At 40.9% G+C, this 24177-nt stretch overlaps 1 protein-coding gene across 2 annotated transcripts; it reads left to right on the top strand.

Moving 5' to 3' along the window:
* Positions 1-1022: 1022 nt before the first annotated feature.
* rgs7bpa (regulator of G protein signaling 7 binding protein a) lies at positions 1023-23837 on the top strand. 2 transcript variants are annotated; one of them, XM_061919707.1, is made up of 6 exons: positions 1023-1075; positions 6307-6473; positions 17552-17682; positions 17869-18016; positions 22976-23046; positions 23119-23835. In XM_061919707.1, exons 2-6 carry the CDS (start codon positions 6433-6435, stop codon positions 23208-23210), a joined length of 483 nt encoding a protein of 160 aa, XP_061775691.1. In that variant the 5' UTR covers positions 1023-1075; positions 6307-6432; the 3' UTR covers positions 23211-23835. The 2 variants fall into 2 exon arrangements, with proteins under 2 accessions (XP_061775691.1, XP_061775611.1); XM_061919627.1 differs by lacking the exon at positions 1023-1075 and adding an exon at positions 1093-1524 and having other exon boundaries at positions 23119-23837.
* The last annotated feature ends 340 nt before the right edge of the window (positions 23838-24177 follow it).

Genomic DNA, 24177 nt, shown 5'->3' with positions numbered 1-24177 from the left:
AAGGAAGTTGCTTTCGACACCCATTCAAGGCACACACATGTTCCCAATTAGCCTGTTCTCCTGTGGGATGTTCCACATAGGTGTTTGATGAGCATTCCTCAACTTGCTCCGTCTTTTTTGCCACTTGTGCCAGCTTGTTTTAAAACATGTTGCAGCCAGATTATCATCCTTGACACACTGATGTCGATTTTTGATGCAGTACCGCCTGAGGGATCGAAGGTCACGGGCATTCCATGTTGGTTTTCGGCCTTGCCGCTTATACGTACAGTTATTTCTCCGGATTCTCTGAACCTTTTGATGATATTATGGACCAGAGATGATGAAATCCCTAAATTCCTTGCATTAGCTTGTTGAGAATTGTTGTTCTTCCACATAAGTGTTTGATGAGCATTCCTCAACGTACTCAGTCTTTTTTGCCACTCGTGCCAGCTTTTTGAAACATATCGCAGGCAGAATAACATCCTTTACACACTGATGTCGGTTTTTGATGCAGTATTCCCTTAGGGATCGAAGGTCACGGGCATTCAATGTTGGTTTTCGGCCTTGCCGCTTATACATGCAGTGATTTCTCCGGATTCTCTGAACCTTTTGATGATATTACGGACCAGAGATGATGAAATCCCTAAATTCCTTGCATTAGCTTGTTGAGAATTGTTGTTCTTCCACATAAGTGTTTGATGAGCATTCCTCAACTTACTCAGTCTTTTTTGCCACTCGTGCCAGCTTTTTGAAACACGTTGCAGGCAGAATAATATCCTTTACACACTGATGTCGGTTTTTGATGCAGTACTCCCTGGGGGATCGAAGGTCACGGGCATTCAATGTTGGTTTTCGACCTTGCCGCTTATACATGCAGTGATTTCTCCGGATTCTCTGAACCTTTTGATGATGTCACAGAGCAAAAGCTCATTGAGAAATGTTTGCCGCCTTCTTGCGTGAAGCCCAGCAGATGGTTATCTGCTGCTGCTTGGTGGGACGCACATGCAGAAGACAGAAGACGTGGTGCATTGGACGGGATGCTGAGGCTGCGCAAGGAGGCGAGAGGAGGACTCCGCACCGAGCTGCAGGAGTGAAGGTGACTTGATGCGGAGAAGAGGCATGCATCCTCCTCCTCTTCCTCCTCCTCCTCTTCCCGCTGCTGCTGTTCACCGTTTCTCATCCGGGCGCACATCTGGCGCCGCTCTCGGGAGGTGCAGCGAGGGAGGGAGGGGGGGAGGTCGACTGCCACAGAAGCCACGAGCGAGGTGCGAGTCCGGGTGAGTCGAGGGGAGGGACGGTTGTGAGCGTGGTGGAGTTGCGTGAGGAGCGGAGGGGAGGTGTGGCGGCGGTTATAGGCATTTAGAGCAAAACGGCGTATTACATGCGTGTGTATGCATGAGTTCTGCGTCGAACGGGCGCAAAAACCGCCCCAAATCGGCCGGGAACATCTTCCAGATCAGCAAGCCTCTGTACCGAGACCCCCAGCGGAGGGAGAGCACGGAGAGCAGCCGCAGAGCCCAGCGCGCCGTGGCCGACTGCAGGATGGTAGGTGGCGGACTCACTTCCACGCCGTGCACGGTGCTCATGCATGCACTTAATGACGGGATCATATCTGCACGCACGCCACTGTCTGTGTGAAATGTGACGTGGGCTTACTGCTGCAGTGGAGTTTCTGGGATGGTGCATGGATGAGTGTCAGGGCTGTGATGATGACAAACGCACAAAAGCATTTTAGCCCCTGCATATAGAGCAGCTTTTTTTGGTCAAAGTCAACCCAGTAATTGTAATTAAAGCATTCTCTGCACGGCAACTCATTGCTCATTTCGTCCTTTGACTTGTTATCATTGTTTTTCACAACTGGCCGCTCTGCACGTTCAATTGTGGGATTTTATTGCACTGTTTTTGTCCATTTTTTTTTTATTCGTACCCCAGTGTGAAGGGGAAAAAACCCAACCTGCACAATGAGAACAGCTGTGATACCAATAATTTGATTTATTTTTTTGTTGTTGTCATTATTATTTTTGGTACAGCTATTTTTTTAAGGGCAGCACGGTGGAACAGGGGTTAGCCTCACAATTTGAAGGTCCTGAGTGGTCCTGGGTTCAATCCCGGGCTCAGGATCTTTCTTTGTGGAGTTTGCATGTTCTTTCCGTGACTGCGTGGGTTCCCTCCGGGTTCTACGGCTTCCTACCACCTCCAAAAAACATGCACCTGGGGATAGGTTGATTGGCAACACTAAATAGGCCCTGGTGTGCGAATGTTGTCTGTCTATCTGTGTTTTCCCTGCGATGAACTGGTGACTTGTCCAGGGTGTACCCCGCGCCTTCCGCCCGAAGCAGCTGAGATAGGCTCCAGCGACCCCCCCGCCACCCCAAAAGGGACAAGCGGTAGAAAAATGGATGGATGAATGGATATTTATTAGTTATTTTTTCTATCGTATTTTTTTTAATTTACTATTATAACTATCAATAATATTGATATTACTTTTCATTATTTTATGTTGTTGTTTACACAAAAAATCAAGTCACAGCTTTCTTTCTTTAGTTTTATTTCGACCATGAACACACTTACAGCATAATTCATCGCACAATTTCCTATTATTTATTTTTAAATCGTGTCCGAAAAGGAGTAGGAAGAAGCAAAGCTTATTTAATCCTGCCCCTTTTCCCCCTGAGAGCGTTTATAAATACACACGTTCAGTACAATTCTACAGTACTATTTTGAAATGTATAACATATGTCTCTCATTTTATATGACAACAACTACTACTGATAAAATTACAATTTATTTTGTTCTTTTATGTTATTATTTGTTTATAAGTTGTTTGACTAAAGCGAGTTGTCGTCTTACATGCAACTTATTTGGAAAATATTTAAAATATTTTATGTAATATTTTTACTATACCTCAACTACTATACAACTAATACGATAAATATTATATTTTGTCGTTTTGTATGTCCCTATTACACTTTTTCAGAAAATACTGATTTCGGAGCCTTGAGTATTCACCGATTTAACCCGGTACGAAACTTACATACTTTTGTTTTTTTGTAGAGTGAAATGTTCATAAAGGTTTGGTCATGTGAAATTATTCAAACAGAGATTCATGGTAGGTATAAAAATCGCCAACCTATTTATTATGAACTGTCTGGAATGGACGTATGTTGTCTGTAAATTGAAGTGGAGTGGTAGTTTGTTGTTTGGTGGCACCGAGTGGCCAGAATAATTTCCTAAATTGAGCTCATGACGCAGTAAGTTCAACGATGTGGACACATTTGTTACTGGATACTTTCTAATACGCTTCTGCCCTGGACATTTTATTTGTAAGTAATATGCAAATATGAATATTTAACATTGGTTTGTTTAGAAAAAAATTGTGATTTAGTCTGCAATATTGCTCAATTCAGGACACTTATGACATGTGTCCTTGTGTGCTTAGCTGTTGTGTAGCTGCTAGCAGAAACTAGCTGTCCAGCTTTGCACAAGTACAAAACCCAAAACCAGTGAAGTTGGCACGTTGGGTAAATCATAAATAAAAACGGAATACAATCCCTTTCAACTTGTATTCAATTGAATAGACTGCAAAGACAAGATATTTAATGTTTAAATGGAGAAACATATATATATATATATATATATATATATATATATATATATATATATACATTTTTTTTAATTTATTTATTTATTTATTTAAATAATCATCAACTTAGAATTTAATGGCAGCAACACAGTGGGAAAAAGTTGGCACAGGGGCATTTTTACCACTGTGTTACATGGCCTTTGAACAACACTCAGTAAATGTTTGAGAACTGAGGAGACCCATTTTTGAAGCTCTTCAGGTGGAATTATTTCCCATTCTTGCTTGATGTACAGTTTAAGTTCTTCAACAGTCCGGGGTCTTTGTTGTTGTTTTTTAGGCTTCATAATTCGCCACGCATTTTCAATGGGACACAGGTGTGGACTACAGGCAGGCCAGTCTTTTTACTTCCAAGCCAGGCTGTTGGGACACGTGATTATGTATTGTCTTGCTGAAATAAGCAGGGGCGTCCATGATAACGTTGCTTGGATGGCAGCATATGTTGTTCCAAAACCTGGGTGGACCTTTCAGCATTAATGGTGCCTTCACAGATATGTAATTACCCATGCCTTGGGTACTAATACACCCCCATTCCATCCCAGAAGCTGGCTTTTGAACTTTGCGCCTACACCAGTCTGGATGATTAATTTTCCTCTTTGGCCTGGATGACACGATGTCCACAGTTTTCAAGAACAATTTGAAATGTGGACTTGTCAAACCACAGAACACTTTTTCACTTTGCATCAGTCCATCTTAAATGAGCCCGGGCCCAGCGAAGCCGGCAGCGTTTCTGGGTGTTGTTGATACATGGCCTTCACTTTGCATAATAGAGTTTTAACTTGCACCTAGAAATGTAGCGATGAACTATAGTTACCGACGGTGGTTTTCTGAAGTGTTCCTGAGCCCTTGTGGTGATATCCTTTATACACTGATATCGCTTTTTGAAACAGTTCCACCTAAGTTGAGTTGAGTGTAGTTTGAGTTTATTTCGAACATGCACGCCGACAACACGATAAATCACATTTTACCAGTTTCACCAGTTTCTCTAACCAAGGGATTCAAGGGATCGAAAATCTCTCGGGCATTCAATGTTGGTTTTCGGCCTTGCCGCTTTCGTGGAGTTATTTCTCCAGATTCTTTGAAACTTTTGATGATATTACTGACTATAGATGGTGAAATCCCTAAATTCCTTGCAATAGCTGGTCGTGAAATGTTGTTCCTAAACTGTTCGACAATTTGCTCAAGCATTTGTTCGCAAAGCGGTGACCCTCGCCCCATACTTGTTTGTGAATGACTGAGCATTTCATGGAACCTGCTTTTATACCCAATCATGGCACCCGCCTGTTTCCAATATGCCTGTTCACCAATGGGATGTTCCAAATAAGTGTTTGATGAGAATTTTTTTTAACTTTGTCAGTCTTTTTGCCACTAGTGCCAGCTTTTTTGAAACATATTGTAGGCATCAAATTCCAAATGAACTAATATTTGCAAAAAATAACAAAGTTTACCAGTTTGAACATTAAGAGTCTTGTCTTTGCAGTCTATTCAATTGAATATAAGTTGAAAAGGATTTGCAAATCATTGCTTTCTCTTTTTATTTACGTTTTAAACAACATGCCAACTTCACCAGTTTTGGGTTTGTAAACACACCACAGGATTACTTATATCGGAGCTTATATCAGGTAGTTTTGATGCAAGCCAATATAATCCCTTTTTTTTCTGTAATCGGACCGATATCAGAAGTCATAGTTTTATGTTCACAATTATTGTTATTCACAACTGTCATGTACTTATTTCCGCACATGGTGGAACAGTTTTAAATGTGTGGGTTACAGGATGTGCACCACATCATCCATCCATCCATCCATTTTCATCATATAGTTTCTGATATCATGTGTAGCAGCTAAGAACAGTCAAAATTGAGCAAGGATATAAATCAGGCCTGGGCAATTATTTTGACTCGAGGGCCACATTTAGAGAAAAAAATGTGTCTGGGGGCCGGTATATCTATTTTTAGGAACACTAGTACAAAACCTCACAATAATGTCTGATTGAATGCTAAAAACGGTATGACAGACCGCCTTAAAAAACGTGTTGGAATTTTACATTTTTCTTTGAACAATAAAACACAGAATATTGACAAAATATGAACGTCTCACCCCATTTCGATCGACATATTTTACAATCAAGTGAAACGCAACAAAAATGCAGCAAACACAGCGAAATATGAAGGCAAATAGTACAAAATAAACCCACCTACAATCTGATAAATCTGATACATCACTAAGCTTTAGAACTTTGTTGTGAAAATCTCCTACCGCGTCTGTGGAAACGCTTCCCACCCACACTGCTTGGTGGCTCGTCTGAGCTACTGTGACGTATATGACCATAATAACTAATTAGAATACCAAAGTAACTAATTAAATTACCATAGTAACTGGTATATCATCCAAAAGCGCAGATTCCAACCATTTCAATACTTTGTATAGTTGAAGACTTACGGTCATTAGAAAACATCACTGCATATCATAATGGCAGCTACTCTTTCCATTATAAAGATCTAAAAAAAATTATTTTGGAATGTCTGGCAGGCCAGATTGAAAAGCTTAACGGGCCGCATGTGGCCCCCGGGCCTTAATATGCCCAGGTTTGATATAAGTGCATTGGATCTTATTAAAAGACAAAACATGAGATAACATGTTAACAACCGCTATACGATTTGTATGGTGTGCTTGTCATAAACCCAGATCGTCCAAGAGTTCAACACACTGGTGGCGCTGTATCGTGAGCTGGTCATCTCCATCGGCGAAATCACAGTGGACTGTCCCATTTTGCGGGCCGAAATCCTGAGGACTCGGACCAAAGGATGCGAGATGGCAAGAGCTGCCCACCACAATCTGTCCATGATATCAGGGTGAGTGCTTCCTGTCATTGTATGTACAGTAGCTGTATAGATTTAAAACCACAATGTATGTGCGGTATGGCAGGAGGAGTAATGAGCTTAAACATTTGGAAGAAATTAATGGTTTTTGCTCTTGAGGCGTTGTAGTGTAAAATTTCAAATACTCCGGAAAAAACAGCATGCATTTATTTCAATATATCGTCCTTACAGTGACACATCAACAGGGTTTTGAAGCTGTTTACTCAATGTACATTATTTCCTATTGTTTCTTTAAGCTGCACCTTCTGACCCATTCCACTCAATTACCAAAATATGTTGCTGTGGAAGACTTCCTCCCTCTGGGTTTCTTGGACCACCAATGATGGACATGACTGGAGCAGTTTTGTGACTTTGTCTATTTCTCAATACACCTCAGTGCAGGTCTGGTCGCTTTTCAGCTCTTCCTCTTCCAACTGCTCGCTCTTTCGGTCGCTTTTCAGCCTCCCCAAACGTCGTCTGTGTCTCGCTCTTTGTCGCGTTCGCTCGTCATGCACCACTGGCTCTCCAACTCCTTCTCCCCCTCCTGCATCTCCTGCTGCCCTTTTACACATTGTGAGGTGATTACATAACTGCGCCCAGGGGGGCCATCTACGCACCTGACGCCCATCTCGGAGCCGGCCCCGGCGCTCCCCGCCTCACTGCAGGTCCGCCGGCCACGCCTCTCCAGAGACCTCTTCCTGTATAATATTCATTTTTTAGTAGTACAGTAGTTGAAGTATGGTAAAAATATGTAATAAATATTTGAAATATTGGCCCTGTGATGAGGTGGTGACTTGTCCAGGGTATACGCCACCTTCCGCTTGGGGGCGGCATGGCGTAGTGGGTAGAGCGGCCGTGCCAGAAACCTGAGGGTTGCAGGTTTGCTTCCCACCTATTGACATCCAAATCGCTGCCGTTGTGTCCTTGGGCAGGACACTTCACCCTTTGCCCCCGGTGCCGCTCACACTGGTGAATGAATGATGAATGAATGTTTGGTGGTGGTTGGAGACGCTGTAGGCGCAAACTGGCAGCCACGCATCCGTCAGTCTACCCCAGGGCAGCTGTGGCTACAGATGTAGCTTACCACCACCAGGTCTGAATGAATGATGGGTTCCCACTTCTCTGTGTGCGCTTTGAGTATCTAACAATAGAAAAGTGCAATATAAATCTAATCCATTAGTATTATTATTATTATTATTATGAATAAATAATAACATAAAAGAAAAAAAGAAATAGTAATTTTATCAGTGGCCAGGTCCACCGGCCACGCCTCCTCAAAGTCACCTACCCAAAAACTTCTGTAAATCCATCCATCCATTTTCTACCGCTTATTCCCTTTCGAGGTCGCGGGGGGCGCTGGCGCCTATCTCAGCTACAATCGGGCGGAAGGCAGGGTACACCCTTGACAAGTCGCCACCTCATCGCAGGGCCAACACAGATAGACAGACAACATTCACACTCACAATTTGTAAATATATTTTCATATTTTTTCAACTTTGAATGTATTTTATAATTATACTTATATTGTATGTTTGGACGTTTTAACAATTGAATGTCTGATAGTTGAGATAGTGTTACGTCTTAGCCCGCATTGTTGCGGTGGTCATGTCCCCAAGATGCAGAAAAGATGGCAGAAAATCAGCATGCAGATAAAATGCTTCTTTATTATCAATAAGCGTGTCAGAGTTATTTGTTGATGAACCCCAAGATGCAGAGATGGAGGCAGGCATTGGATATGAAGACATTATTTAATATAAATGATAGAACAAGAACAAACAAAAAGCACGCACGTGGGCGGAATAACAAACTAAGGGAGCTAGCACTGGAAGCTAGAAAACAAAAAGGAACTTTAGCATGGAAGCTAGAGGATAGCAAACAGAAAAACTGGAAATAACTAATGGCTAACAAGAACAGCTTACCGCTACGACGACCAGGAAAAAATGTAGCACGACAGGTAATAGCTGAAAAGAATCACAGACACGACAAGAGCAACAAATGGCAACGACAAGTCCCAATGAAAATACAATGATCCAGCAACTGACACAAGACAAAGCAGGTACAAATAGGAGCGGGCTGATTGGCCAATCAGCCGCAGCTGAGGAGGAACACAGCACTCAGGGAACAAGACAGGAAGCTGACAAAATAAGAGCACTAGACAGGAACTAAAGACAGGAGATACTAAACACAGAGGACACAGACAAATGCAAAGGAAAAAACTAAAACATAGACAAACTGTCAGAGGAAAGCCTGACAAAGCGAGGAGAAAAATACCAAAAAGGGAGACCTGCCGGTGGCACGGGAAACTTGAAGCTTTACCCAGGAACAATCAAAAGGCTAGTGACAAGTAGGAGAAACCAAAATGGCAGCTGCCGCATGAAGAGGGCAAGAGTGCCAGAGAGAGTGTGGCGCTAAGCAGGAATAGATAGATCTCTGATTAGTGACCGGGAGTAGGTGAGCATCTTGACCACTAATCGGAGGCAATGATGAAAATCAGCACCTTTGGCAACTAAGAAAACCAAATAAGGTTGCTGAAACAGAAACAAACAACAACTAAGGATATACTTAATTCAACATGACAATACCACCTCCTTAAGGGACGGATTCCAGACATCCCAAACTGAAAAAAGTCTATAGTCACAGGAGAATGGAAGGAGGACATGGTGGCGGGTCGCCTAGTGTCCCCGAAGCTACCGGGGACTAGTCAGGTGGCGACGGCGATTTGAATGCCGCTGCAACTGGCGAGGCAGGCGACCACAGAATGGTCATAATTGTGGCCGATGAAGAGGTAGATGTGAGCGGCGCCAGAACCTCAGCAGCCGATGAGCCTTATGCACGAAGTGGATCCTACGTTTCCAGCCCAACCAACACCTTCCGGCACCACTCATCCATCCACGCCACACTGTACCTCTCTAGAGCGACACCGGTAGATTGTGGTGCTGGAGCAGTACGCGGCTGGGCTAGCAACGAGGCTGCATGGGCAAGCTTGGCTGAAGCGGGCGTCAAAGCTTACCTATTTGGAGGCATGCATTGACTAGCTGCATTAGACTTATTAAAAATGTCCCAACTGTCAGCAGTCTTTGACTTAATGTTCTCAAGTGAAGGCTGCCTGGGAGACATCCATCCATCCATCCATTTCCTACCGCTTATTCCCTTTTGGGGTCGCGGGGGTGCTGGCGCCTATCTCAGCTAAGGTGAAAGAAAAAGTGACTGAATGACTTGTGAGGTCATTAAAGCGGGACGTCCTCGCGCTGTGACGGGTTCGAGTCCTGGCTAAGAGCCCACAAGGCGAGGGGGTAGAGGCCATCCGTTTTATTCTTCGATCCATGAAAATAATTGGTGGCTGACGAGTCGAAGCCGCTGAGGAGAGCACCCGCCTAGGTCGACCCGCACGGGATTGCGATGTGTTGTGGTGCCTGGGACAAACAGTGTCATTAAGGCTCAGGGTACCATCAGGACCCCAAATCAACGTCTCGTTGTCCTCTGAAGAAGGATGAAGGCTCTCCACCTCCATTGCTTTCAACACCCGCCGAATCCATACCTTCATTTTCTCCACGGTCAAGTCCTTGGTATTGCTTTCTGCGGGTAAACTTCATCCTGGCAGTTTCCTGTTACGTCTTTGCCACATGATTGCGATGGTTCTGGCGCCAAGATGCAGAAAGGACGGCAAGAAAGCAGCGTGCAGGTAAGATGCTTCTTTATCATCATTAAGCGAGGGACAAAAAATACAAAAAAGGGCACGGGAAACATTGGCAAAGCTTAACTCAGGAATGATCAGAGGCTTGTGACAAGTAGAAGAAACTAAAACGCAAGCTGTCGCATGAAGCGACCGATACTGCCAGACACAGTCTGGAATAAATATCTCTCTGATTAGTGACTGGGAGCAGGTGAGCATCCCGACCCCTAATCGGACGAAGGTGACGAAAATCAGCACCAATGGCAACTAAGAAAACAAACAAGGGTGCTAAAACAGAAATAAACAACAAGTAAGGATATACCTAATTCAACATGACACAGACAACGGATCATGACAAAATCCCCTCCTTAAGGGATGGATTCCAGACGTCCCAAACTGAATCAAATCTCTAGTCACGGGAAGGTGGAGGGAGTACATTGTGGGAGGTCACCAAGCCAAGTGTCCCCGAAGCCACCGGGGACGAGTCAGGTTGCGATGGCGAGTTGAACGCCGCTGCAGCGGGCAACCACAGAACGGCCATAATTGTGGCCGATGAAGAGGCAGATGTGAGTGGCCCAGAACCTCAGCAGCCGATGAGTCTTATGCCCAAGTCCCTGCTGATGGGGCAGAGAGCTGAAGGTCTAGCTGACTGCAGAGCCAAAGAGGAGTCGTGGAAAGACTCGCTGGAGACGAGGCGATTATTGTATTCTACATTTGACACACTTCCTTGTGGTCTAGAATGTATTGGATATGCTTTGGTGTAAATGTGTTTATTTTGTGTATACCAGGGTTCTACGGTATACCTGTACTAATAAAGTACCGTGATACTAATGAATTAAAAGCGGTACTATATTGCATCTGAAAAATACCGGTTCCTTTTTTTTTTACGGACATAACACCGCGCTTCCATCACGTCGTGACATTGCTGGTTTTACGAGCAGAGGAGAATGTTTGGCAACGCACACGCACGGAGTACTTACAGGCAGGCGCAATGTGTAAACAGAAAAGGGAGAATGAAGGTATTTTTGGCTAAAAGCTAATGACATAGGTGAAGCTAAAACACTGAAACGTCGCTCAGCAAGAGGTATTTTAAAACACAGCTAGCTAGCTAGCAGCTAACGTCCGTCCGAAGTCGGCAGTTTTTTAGCTACTTCTAAATCACTAATCCCCGCCTCAATGGCGACAAATAAAGTACTTTTCTTACAAGTATCATCCCTGCAGGACGACGAATAGCTAAACATGCTTCGCCGCAAATTGGAGGAGGAGACAATTGCTCACAGCTAACGACAAGCTAACGCTCCGGCATGTAAACAAATGCAATGGGTGGATCCACACCTAACATCCACTGTAATGATACCAAGTACAAGAGAATATCTAGTCAATACTACAATGATTACATTGATATTTTTTTATTGAAAAATTCATATTATGTTTATAAACTCAGAAAATATGTCCCTGGACACATGAGGACTTTAAATATGACCAAAATATAATCCTGTAACTACTTGGTATCGATTAGAAACCAAAATTTGTGGAACTAAGGTAAAGCATCCAAATAACTGAAAAATAAGTGTTTACTACTGTAAAGGTTGCCCTCTAGTAGGTTCTTCAGACCACTATACACTGCCCGGAGAGGCCTGAATTCTGGTTATAACACTGTTTTTTTTTTTCTCCAATCGTGGAAAGTATTTTGCTTTTCAGCAAAGTGTCTTTCCTGCGTCTGTGTCTCTCAGCAGCCCCTCCAACTCCAACTACTTGCCTCATCACGGCTGCTCCTAATAAAGGCGACAGGTGATTAGATAACAAGGCCCACCTGGGCCATCCACGCACCTGTCGCTGACTTCGAGGCCGGTCCTCACACACGCCGTTCCGCGGCAGACTAGCAGGCCATGCCCCCCTCCACAATCAAATTTTAACAGAAGATTAGATAGAACATATTCAAAAAGAAAATAAGCAGATATTAACAGTAAATGAACAAGCAGATTAATAATCAATTTCCTGCCGCTTGTCCCTCATAATTTTGACAATATAATAGAATGACACAATATGTTACTGCATATGTCAGCAGTCAAATTAGGAGCCTTTGTCTCCTTACTACTGTATGTTTAATGTACCGTAGGATTGTTGGTTAAAATAAATCCAATAATGCATTTTTTATGGGTGCCTTTATTTAGAAAAGTATAAAAAAATATCAAAATAAATTTTGGAAAAATATTGGTATTGGGGCAACCCTTGTGTATACTGGCTGTCACCATGGAGACACTCATTTAATGCACACCTGTTGTGTCATATGCTGCGACATTTAGTGTTTTGTGTTGCTGTGAAAAAAAATCCAGCACAAAAATATAATGTGTACCATCTTTTATGGGCTTGATAGAAGCCGGATCAAGACAACAAAATCTTGTCACATTCTAATTTCGCGAGATCTTGCCAAACCCCTACCAACGACCGATTCTGAAACCAAATCGGTACTTTTGAAATGGTACCACTGCTTAAATGATGGCTGAAGCAGCACTTACAAGATGGAAAACATAAAAAATATAAATACTTTTTTTTTTTACAGAATTTTGGGACATTCAGTTTGAATGGCTTTTGAATAAATTATTACGTTATTATTACGTTCAAAAATAAGAAATACACTCATTAAAATTGTTATAATTATTGCAGCAAAACCAGACACAATACAGAAACACAGAGAATGTGAAAAACGAAACAACTAGTTTGTGCTGATGGTCACAATTCTGGGGATTATAAATGCATCTCCCTTGCCTTGACAATGATTGGTGCATAATGAGGAACTACTTTGTGTTTATTGTAGTTATTGATGCGATGACATTGTCATCCTCTACGGCAGCTGTTGAAGTTGTTGGCTTTTACCCACATTTTTTATTTTGCTGAACAGTCATAGCCTCGTTCCATCTTCTGGAAATTTCACATGCATTTATTTAAACAGGTCAAAGGTGAATGTTACAGCATTGGTCTCACTCCCACAAACACATTGTTGATTGTGTATGTAAGCGTGTCCATGGTCAAAGGGTGTTCACGAGGGTGGGGGGTTAGTTTATACAAATCAGGCTGATGACAAATGAAGGAGTGGTTCAGTATATTTCTACAGTGATACCATATAAATAAACGGACGATATCAGGTCAGAGATATTTTACTAAAAATTAAATAAATTAAATACCAAAAAATATGATTTCAACCATAAAGTGTACTGAATTGTTCATCAAAAGTCAGGCTTTTGTCCGCAACGTCCAGCAGTCAGTAAGTCGTCCTGTCAGTAAATGATGAATTCGTTAAGGTCAGGTGATTACTTTTATTTTAGTTGTTTTTTTGTTTTGTTTTTTAATTTAGTTTATTAAGGATCCCCATTAGTATACACCGCAGTGGAGACTATTCTTCCTGGTGTCCAGGCAAAAACATCACACAATCACAAAACAAGAGATTACAATGCAGTACAACATGATCCAATAATAAAATGTTGTAATACAAAAATAGCAACAACAAAGAACCAAACAACTAATAATAACTTTGAGTTTACATAATAATGTTCATACCAAAGATGAAAAGAGCAATATATATATATATATATATATATATATATATATATATATATATATATATATATATATATATATATATTTATTTTTGGGCAAAAATAAAACAAAGAACCAATGACCTAAAATATACACATTAGTGTACCAAAGACAAACAATAACTTTTGGTCCATTTCAGCTATAAAAAACATTATATATGAATTATAAATGTCGGCGTTTATCTCACGCCGACAATATTAACACATTCGCTTTAGTGTTAGCTTGTTGGCGTTAGCATTCTGTTTACTTGGTTTGAGGCTAATAACTACACAAATAAAGTCTCACTGACTACTTTTACAAAGTGTAATAAAGTAAATTGTTAATATTCAATGTTATTCACTAGAGATGTCCGATAATGGCTTTTTTGCCAATATCTGATATTCCGATATTGTCCAACACTTATTTACCGATTCCGATATCAACCGATACTGATATATACAGTCGTGGAATTAACACATTATTATGCCTAATTTTGTTGTGATGCCCCGCTGGATGCATTACACAAAGCATTAAGGTTTACCAAAATAAGAGAAGAACTTCAACTCCAGTTATGGAAAAAAGTGCCAACATGCCACTGCCATATTTATTATTGAAGTCACAAAGTGCATTATTTTTTTTAACATGCCTCAAAACAATAGCTTGGAATTTGGGACAACCTTTCGCTGAGATAATCCTGATACCTATTACAACTATGAGAAATACTATACTTGGACTTTCACAAAGTGCATAATTTTTTTTTTTTTTTCAAACTTGCCTCAAAACAACAGCTACAAAAACAATGAAGGCACACAGCTTCAGTCCAGAGTATACTAGAGTAATAGTAAAGTACACAATAACATAGTCCTCCTTTAGTGCAAGACTGCCTGGTATAATGTAAAACAAGAAATTATAAACTGGGCTCAATCTGCCCTGCTCTAATGTATTTGTATGAGTAACACAAATTTGCTGCAAACTGGTGGTGAGTGCTTGAAGTGGCCTACCAGTCAGCCAGATCTTCTGAAATGCTGCGATGAGACAGGGCAGCTCCGCACACTGCAAGCTGCAAAGTGCGCCATGCAGGGCAGACTATTCACACCAAACCACCGTAGTTTTTGCCATATTGCGTGGGCTTTCGCCTTGGGGTGGCTATTGTTGTATTTTTGTTTTTTCTCGGCGGAGTCTTTAAGTGACAACTGTGTGGTAATATTTTTTTTCGGTGTTTGCTTTTCATCCATCTTCCGCATGTATTCATCGTGTATCTCCTTATGATTCTTGAAGAGGTGGGAGATCAAATTGCTCGTATTAAAGGAAGACGTCTTGGTTCCTACTCTCATAACCAACTTTTTGCAGTCATTGCAAATTGCCAGTTGTTTATTCGTCGGACAAACTTTGAAATAATCCCAAACCATATACATGGTGTCATTAGTTAGTCACCGAGCGAGCTCGCTTGTTAGCCAGGCTACAGCACCGGTAACAACACATTCTTGTTGTTGTTATGCTGTGCTCGCCGCTGTTTGATGAACATCAAGCGTCGCCAGTAAACCTCTCATGCTGCAGTCGTCAACTCCTGTGTTGTGTGTGGGAGAGGGGAGAGGTGAGGAGCTGCTGACTGGGAGACGCAACAGCTTCTCCCTAAATCCGTGTTTTATCAGATATATACAGCGGCATTTTAAAAAGTCATTAATTTTACTTTTTGAAACCAATACTGATCATTTGCGATATTATATTTTACAGCATTTATCGGCCGATAATATAACATCTCTATTATTTACCTTCGTCCCACCGTCAACATCACGTCATGACATTGCTGGTTTACGAGCAGACAAGCATGTTCGGCAGCACACAATCATGGAGTACTTACAAGCAGACAGTGTGTAGACAGGAAAGGGAGAACGGACGCATTTTGGCTTAAAATCTAACGATAAAGGTGAAGTTATAACACTGAAACACCCTCAGGAAGAGGTGTTTTAAGACATGGCTAGCTAGCTAGCGGCTAACGTCCATCCCCGGTCTGCAGTGTTTTAGAGACTAAATCACTAATCCTCGCCTCCATGGCGACAAATAAAGTATGTTTCTTACAAGTATCATCCTTGCAGGACGAGGAATAGCTAACATGTTTCACTACACCTCGTAGCTCACCGGCGTCAAAATGTAGACAAACACCATTGGTGGATCGACACCTGCCATCTACTGTAATGATACCAAGTACAGGAGCGTATCTAGTCGATACTACTATGATTGCATCGATATTTTTTTTGCATCACAAAAGCTTTTTTGTTATTGTCCCTGGACACATGAGGACTTTGAATATGACCAATGTATTATATGTAACTACTTGGTATGGGATTGATACCTGAATTTGTGGTATCATCCAAAACTAATGTAAAGTATCCAAACAACAGAAGAATAAGTGATTATTACATTTTAACAGAAGTGCAGATTGAACATGTTAAAAGAGAAAGTAAGCAGATATTAACAGTAAATGAACAAGTAAATTAATAATTCCTTTTCTACCACTTGTCCTTAATAATTTTGACAAAATAATAGAACGGAAAAGGACACAACATGTTACTGCTTATGTCAGCAGACTAATTAGGAGCCTTTTTTTGCTTACTTACTAATAAAAGACAAGTTGTCTTGTATGTTCAGTATTTTATTTAAGGACAAACTTGCAATAGGAAACATATGTTTAATGTACCCTAAGATTTTTTTTGTTAAAATAAAGCCAATAATGCAATTTGTTGTGGTCCCCTTTATTTAGAAAAGTACTAAAAAGAACTTAAAAGCATTGAAATACTTTTTTGTACCGGTAGCAAAATATTGGTATCAGGACAACACTAGTCAGTAGGGCTGCGAATCTTTGGGTGTCCCATGATTCGATTCAATATCGATTCTTGGGGTCACTATTCGATAATATATCGATTTTTTCTTTTCGATTCGATTCTCGATTCAAAAACGATATTTTTCCGAATCATAACGATTCTGTATTCAGTTAATACATAGCATTTCAACACGATCTACCCCAGTCTGCTGACATGCTAGCAGAGTAGTAGATTTAAAAAAAAAAAAAACTTTTATAATTGTAAAGGACAATGTTTTATCAACTGATTGCAATAATGTAAATTTGTTTTAACTATTTAATGAACCAAAAATACGACTTATTTTATCTTTCTGAAAATATTGGACACAGTGTGTTGTCAAGCTTATGAGATGCGATGCAAGTGTGACACTATTGTTCTTTTTTTTTTTTTTTATAAATATCTAATGATGATGTCAATGAGGGATTTTTAATCACTGCTATGCTGAAATTATAACTAATTTTGATACTGTTGTTGATAATATTCATTTTTGTTTCACTACTTTTGGTTTGTTCTGTGTCGTGTTTGTGTCTCCTCTCAATTGCTCTGTTTATTGCAGTTCTGAGTGTTGCTGGGTCAGGTTTGGTTTTGGAATTAGATTGCATTGTTATGGTATTGCTGTGTAGTGGTTTGTTGAATTGATTTAAAAAAAAAATAGATTTAAAAAAAAAATGAGAATCAATTCTAAATCGCACAATAGATTTTTTTCCCACACCCCTACTAGTCAGGATAGTACATCACTACATTAGGATGTTACTTGTATAATATCACCGATGCTGCAGCAGAATGCAGGTCAATAAAACATAATCCGATGGGATTTTATGCAATTTTATGTGGTATTATTCAAATGATTCTAATGCATGAAGTAATATGGAGGTGTAGAATGTTTACCACATAGCTACTTATTTGTTGATGGTATTTTTTGACTGAAATAATGCGTGATTATGCATTGTTTGTGCTTCAAGGCCAGAGGATGGCGAGATCCACCCTGAGATCTGCAGACTCTTCATCCAGCTGCAGTGCTGCCTGGAGATGTACATCACCGAGATGCTCAAATCTGTCTGCTTGCTGAGCTCCCTGCAGCTCCAGAGGAAAGGTATTAAATGCACACACAGGCAATTCTGATTTCTTTCTCATGTCCCTTGCAGTTGTACATATATATATATATATATATATATATATATATATATATATATATATATATATATATATATATATATATATATATATATATATATATATATACATCTTTGTGGCGCCCCCTGCTGGTTTTGTGCTCCAGGTAAAGAGACTTGCAGCCCCTCCGCAGTGGACAAAAAAGCAGAGGAGAGCTCAGACATCCCCATCCTGCAGGACGACACATCCTCCTCGCCGACTGACTGCCCTCAACTCTGTTGGCTGGTGGCCACAGATATAGAAAACATAGAAAAGTAAGTAAAACTGCACTTTTTGAAATTTGGGTATAGTGTTGTTTTGTTTTGCTTTGTAAACACTGACTGTACATTACACAAAGTGGTGATAAATAGAGTGCATTTGAAAAAGTATTCATTTTTTTCCACATTTTCTTACGTTCCAGCCTTATTACAACATGGAATAAATTTGTTTTTGTCCTCAAAATTCGACACACAATACCCTATAACGGCACTGGTTATTTCTACAGATTTTTGAAATTGTATTTAAAATGAAAAAAAACAACAACGAAGAAATTACATCTACATAAGTATTCACAGTCATTGCCATGAAGCTCAAAAGTGAGCTTAAGTGCATCCTGTTTCAACTGATCATTCATTGAGATGTTCCCACAGCTACATTGGAGTCCACCTGTGGTAAATTCAGTTGATTGTACATGATTTAGAAAGGCACACACTCTGAATATAAGGTCCCACACTTAGAGTTAAGGTTAAAGTACCACTGATAGTCACACACACACTACATGTTGTGAAATTATCTTCTGCATTAGACCCATCCCCTTTTTCCACCCCCTGGGAGGTGAGGGAACAATGAGCAGCAGCGGTTGCTGCGCTCAGGAATCATTTTGGTGATTTAACCCCCAATTCCAACCCTTGATGCTGAGTGAGGTCGTGAGTCCCATTTTTATAGTCTTTGGTATGACTCGGCCGGGGTTTGAACTCACGACCTACCAATCTCAGGGTGGACACTGTCAGGTTCAAACACTGATGACATCTATTAAACAGGGCAAGAAGCAAAGAATCAAACACAGACAGAATTAAATTTGGCTCAATTTGAGGAGAGACGCATGGACACTGTACACTCGGCACGCTCTGCCAAAAGATTGTACGCCTTCTTCTTTTATTTGGACTTTCCCTGACCACGTGGCAACAGCTGCTTCCAAAGGGACAGGGTCGTAAACAGCCATCGCTTTTGGTTACAAAACAGTCAAAAAGAAAAGGTCGGTTCAAAAAAGAGGTCGTAAAAGAGTTCAAAAATGCGGTCCAAAAGAATTCGAAAAAGAGGTTCGTAAAAGAGTCCAAAAAAGTGTTGCCTGGAGGGGAGTCTGATCCTGCTTCCTCTTTGCTTTTGTAGTTCTTGGGTCAGATAATATCTTTCTGTTGATTACAATACATGAAAGAAACAGATACACCTTCATTTTGTTTCCCCTCCCATACACAGTGGAGTTTTACAAGTCTTCTTCTTGGTAGGTTCAAAGACAGCTTTTGGTCTTATTGCTGTGAACTCATTTGAACACAAAGTTTTTGTGATAACTTAGATACAATTATTCCAAAAGACACTCTAACCACAAGGCCACTGGGCAGGTGCTTGACAGTGCATGGCAGAGCACAAACCAAGAATGAAGTCGAAGCAATGGTCTGTAGACTTCTGAGACAGGATTGTCTTGAGGCACACATCTGGGGAAGGGTACAGAAAAAGATCTGCTGGCTTGAAGGTCCAAATGAGCACAGTGACCTCCATCGTCCGTAAATGGAAGACGTTTAGAACCACCAGGACTCTTTCTTTGGTCGGCCCTCTAAACTAAGCAATCGGGGGAGAATGTCTCCTCTCAGGGAGGTGACCAAGAACCCGATGGTCACTCCGTCAGAACTATCCATCCATCCATTTTCTACCGCTTATTCCCTTTGAGGTCGCCGGAGGCGCTGATGCCTATCTCAGCTACAATCGGGCGGAAGGTGGTGTACACCCTGGACAAGTCGCCATCTCATTGCAGGGCCTGTCAGAACTACAGCATTGGTTATCTACAGAGAAGATAACCTTCCAAGAGAACAATCATCTATAACAATCTACTAATCATGCCTATTTTTTATTCTATCATTATAATGTAATGTGTACATTTTATCATCAATCAATCAATCAATCAATGTGTTTATATAGCCCTAAGTCACAATGTCTCAAAGGGCTGCAAAAGCCACAACGACATCCTCGGTTCAGAGCCCACATAAGGGCAATGAAAAACTCAAAACCCAGTGGGATGCCAATGTGAAGGACTATGAGAAACCTTGAAGAGGACCCCTCGAGGGGAGACCGGATGCAATGGACGTCAAGTGAGTCTAACATAATATTGTGAAAGTCCAGTCCATAGTGGATCTAACATAATGGTGAGAGTCCAGTCCATAGTGGATCTAACATGATAGTGAGAGTCCAGTCCATAGTGATCTAACATATTAGTGAGAGTCCAGTCCATAGTGGATCTAACATAATAGTGAGAGTCCAGTCCATAGTGGATCTAACATAATAGTGAGAGTCCAGTCCATAGTGGGGCCAGCAGGAGACCATCCCGAGCAGAGACGGGATGATCTCCTGCTCATCAGCTCAGCTGATCATGCAGGTGTGCAATTTTCTTAGACAAATAAATTATTGAAAATAATAATAATAACAATGTGCAGTGCATAAAATATATGTGTATGTTTATGGTCTGATTAAAAGTGTTATTCTATATTATGTGTAACTACAGTGAGTGTGCACAGTAATTTATTATTATTATTTTTTGCCTCAGTCCTGTGCAAATACAGCAACCAGTGTTATGCAACTATATATTTCTCACAAATATGCGGCATCATGGTCTGCTACAAAAGTAAGTATTTATCCATTTTTGGACATGTGATAGAGTCTTGCTCCTGCTCTACCATCTTTAATAGTAATGGTAATTCAGTACATCCATCCATTTCCTACCGCTTGTCCCTTTTAGGGTCGCGGGGGGGTGCTGGAGCCTATCTCAGCTGCATTCGGGCAGAGGGCGGGGTACACCCTGGACAAGTCGCCACCTCATCGCAGGGCCAACACAGATAGACAGACAACATTCACACTCACATTCACAAACTAGGGCCAATTTAGTGTTGCCAATCAACCTATCCCCAGGTGCATGACTTTGGAAGTGGGAGGAAGCCGGAGTACCCGGAGGGAACCCACGCAATCACGGGGAGAACATGCAAACTCCACACAGAAAGATCCTGAGTAGAAGTAATTTCTAAATGATAGCATTTGCCTACCTTCTGTTGCGTAGATGTCCCGAGTCTGCATGAGGTGCTTCAGGTTTGTAGTATTTTTCCTAAGAAAATCGAGCCACGGGGTTCACAACCTGTTTTGTTGTCTACCGCGACAAATGTGAAGTGCATACTGTATGTCTTCTCTTCTCTTTCTTGTATTGATGTCTTGTATTGACTCTTGCTTTTCTTGGTGAAAAATCAAAACAGTGAGTCTTACAAAGAGGCTAATTCTGATTGGATATGCATTGTGCATTTCCTGCATGCACCTGCTTAGAACCAAATTACACATGATTGGGTTTTGTCTCCGACAACATTTTTGTCTCGTTTTAATTTGTTGACTAAGTTGTCAATTAATTTGGTCACTGTTTTATTCAACGTGCTTTTGTTTTTTTGAATACGAACATTTTTAGTAAACAGAAATAACACAGTTGCCAAACACGACCCAACGGTAGGAGGTAGGTGAAGTGCCGTGACTAGAATGGCGGAAGCTGGATTCGATCAAGGGACCCTCAAGTTCCTGGCACAGCCACTCTAACATCGGAAGCACGCTGTTCTCAGTAATTGTCCTGGAATGCTGTTCTAAAGCCAACAATTATTCCAAATAAATATTACAATTCTGGTTTTAAGTACCAGTAGAAATTGCCCCCCCAAAAATTATAAAAATCAACATTTGTTTTTTGCCTTTTTAGTGATAAACACATAAAAAGTTGCCCAATATACAATTATGTTGTATGTCATCCATACTGTATGTCTAATGTCCTAAAAATAATTACCATATATATATATATATATATATATATATATATATATATATATATATATATATATATATATATGTATATAGTCATACCAAAGACTATGAAAAAATGGGACCCATTGCCTACCTGCTTGGCACTCAGCTTTAAGGGTTGGAATTGGGGGTTAAATCCACATAAATTATACCCGGGCGTGGCACCGCTGCTGCCCACTGCTCCCCTCACTTCCCAGGTGGTGATCAAGGGGATGGGTCAAACGCAAAGGACAAATTTCACCGTGTGTGTGTGTGACAATCATTGGTACTATAACTTAATATATATATATATATATATATATATATATATATATATATATATATATGTGTGTGAACTGATATTTTATAGTTATAGCCTCTGCAGGTAGGTAGGTCTTTATGACTTTGCACAAGTACAGCAAAACTTTTTTCTCAGCACAAACCCGTTCAAGATTAGACAAACAAATAGTGTTCAGGGTTACAGAACAGGACCGCTGATGGGTCGCCGCAAGGTTTCCCGTAAAAGATGGGAAAAAGGTCAACGCTGCGGGAGGATGGGTAAAAAACTACCCAAGGGGGGCCAGTCTGGCATGGGAAAAACACTTCCATAGCAAAGCAACATACAACTCGAGACTTGCAACAGAGGGGAGGGAGTGGGGGCGACGGTAAAGGGCTGCAGCTCTTCAGGCGCGGCCCAGTTGTCCATCACGCCTAAGGGATTCTAGTCAAGGGCCTTGGATGCGGGGTGGGGTACGTGTGTGTGGCGTATATTTTTTGTGGATGCATGTGTGTGTGTAAGCCTGCCGCGTGTCTCTGTTCCACGACTTTGGCATCAGTCAGTCCAAGGTCAACAACAACAGGTGTGTGTCCTTGAGAGACAGGAAGGGGGTTTGTTGCGTCTTCGCCGAAGCCAGGGAAACAATCCAAGTTATAATATTTTATATGCGAGTGAAATAAAATTGTCTATGAGTGGTCCTCAAATTCATCCGGCAGGGCAGATGTTATCCAAAACACAGAGTCTCCACAGTTCTGCCCGCATCCTCCGATCATTTGTGGCATTTGTAACTCAATGACTCATGGACTTTTAGGTGTAAACACACAACCTAAAATGCAAAATAACCTTTGCCATAATATATTTATCGTGTGGGTCTTTTTTGCAGGGATATGAGGGACATGAAGAACCTTCTTAGTAAACTCAGGGAGACAATGCCTTTACCACTGAAGAACCAAGGTAACAACTTAACTTATACAACTTTTAAATGTTGCAACATAAAAATAAAATATACCTCCCGTGTGTTTTTAGATGACAGCAGTTTGCTCAACCTGTCTCCCTACCCACTAGTCCAACAAAGGAAGAGACGCTTCTTCGGCCTCTGTTGCTTGGTGACCAGCTGAGGTCTCGTGGAAACAACGAAACATCGTCCACTGTCCTCCACCACGTGTCTCCCTCCCCCTATTCTGCTGCCATTTTTCAGATTGACAAATTGCCCTTTTTTTTATTTTGTTGTACAATTAAAATCTATTGCATAATCTGTATTGAGCAACTATCGGGGTATAACAAAAAATATGTTAATGTAAAAGAGAACCCTTTTTGAGAAGACTGTATTTCCTGTGATAAACCAGAAGACAAAAGAGTGTAACTGTCTATTATGTCAAAATATTGCCTAAAATTCACCTGATTGTGAAAGGATGGCAAAGACAAGGACGTCATTTTTACATAGTCTGTTCCCCCCCCCCTCGGTGTACCTAATTTAGTCTTCCATAAAGGATAAATCTGTGTTCACTTTCCGGCTTTCAAAGTGCAATATTCTGTATGATACAATATGGAGAACTGTCTCTGCACACTCTCTCTCTCTATATATATATATATAAATATCTAACTTTAGACTTTATTGTGTCTGCCCTACGAATTGTTAGGTTATTGGTCGGTGCTCAGCATGGCGCCCCCTTGTGGTTGATGCTTGTTATTAGTGTTTAGGGCCAGGTGAAGGCTGATGATTTAGATCATTTTGCATTGTTAATAAAACTTTTGTTATTGAAATCAATGGACTAGTAGTTTTTGTTTGTATTTTAATCACATGCAGTACTATTAAAATCCTCTAGATAGAGAAAAATCGTCACAAGACATCCATCCATCCATCCATTTTCTAACGCTTGTCCCTTTCGGGGTCACAGGGGGTGCTGGAGCTTATCTCTGTGGGGCATAAATCGATGCAACTCATAACAAAAAATATATTTTTAATGTAAAAAAGTATTTATTTAATTAATAAAGTTATTGTACCGATATATCTTATTTTCTTCAAGAGGCCGAAAGAGAAATATTATATAAATCTGTCAAGACTCAGACTATGGTGTGGATTGT

Source organism: Nerophis ophidion, linkage group LG01, assembly GCF_033978795.1.
Source record: "Nerophis ophidion isolate RoL-2023_Sa linkage group LG01, RoL_Noph_v1.0, whole genome shotgun sequence".
Classification (NCBI taxonomy): domain Eukaryota; kingdom Metazoa; phylum Chordata; class Actinopteri; order Syngnathiformes; family Syngnathidae; genus Nerophis; species Nerophis ophidion.
The sequence above is the reverse complement of the archived record's forward strand: the minus strand, read 5'-3'. Positions and strand labels throughout refer to the sequence as shown.

Excerpts from the sequence above, each read along its gene's own strand:
- rgs7bpa (XM_061919627.1), top strand. The coding sequence starts at position 1,375 with ATGAGTTCTGCGTCGAACGGGCGCAAAAACCGCCCCAAATCGGCCGGG. Across the intron at positions 6,474-17,551 it reads AATCTGTCCATGATATCAGG|GCCAGAGGATGGCGAGATCC; the intron begins GTGAGTGCTTCC and ends TTGTGCTTCAAG. Across the intron at positions 18,017-22,975 it reads GATATAGAAAACATAGAAAA|GGATATGAGGGACATGAAGA; the intron begins GTAAGTAAAACT and ends TCTTTTTTGCAG.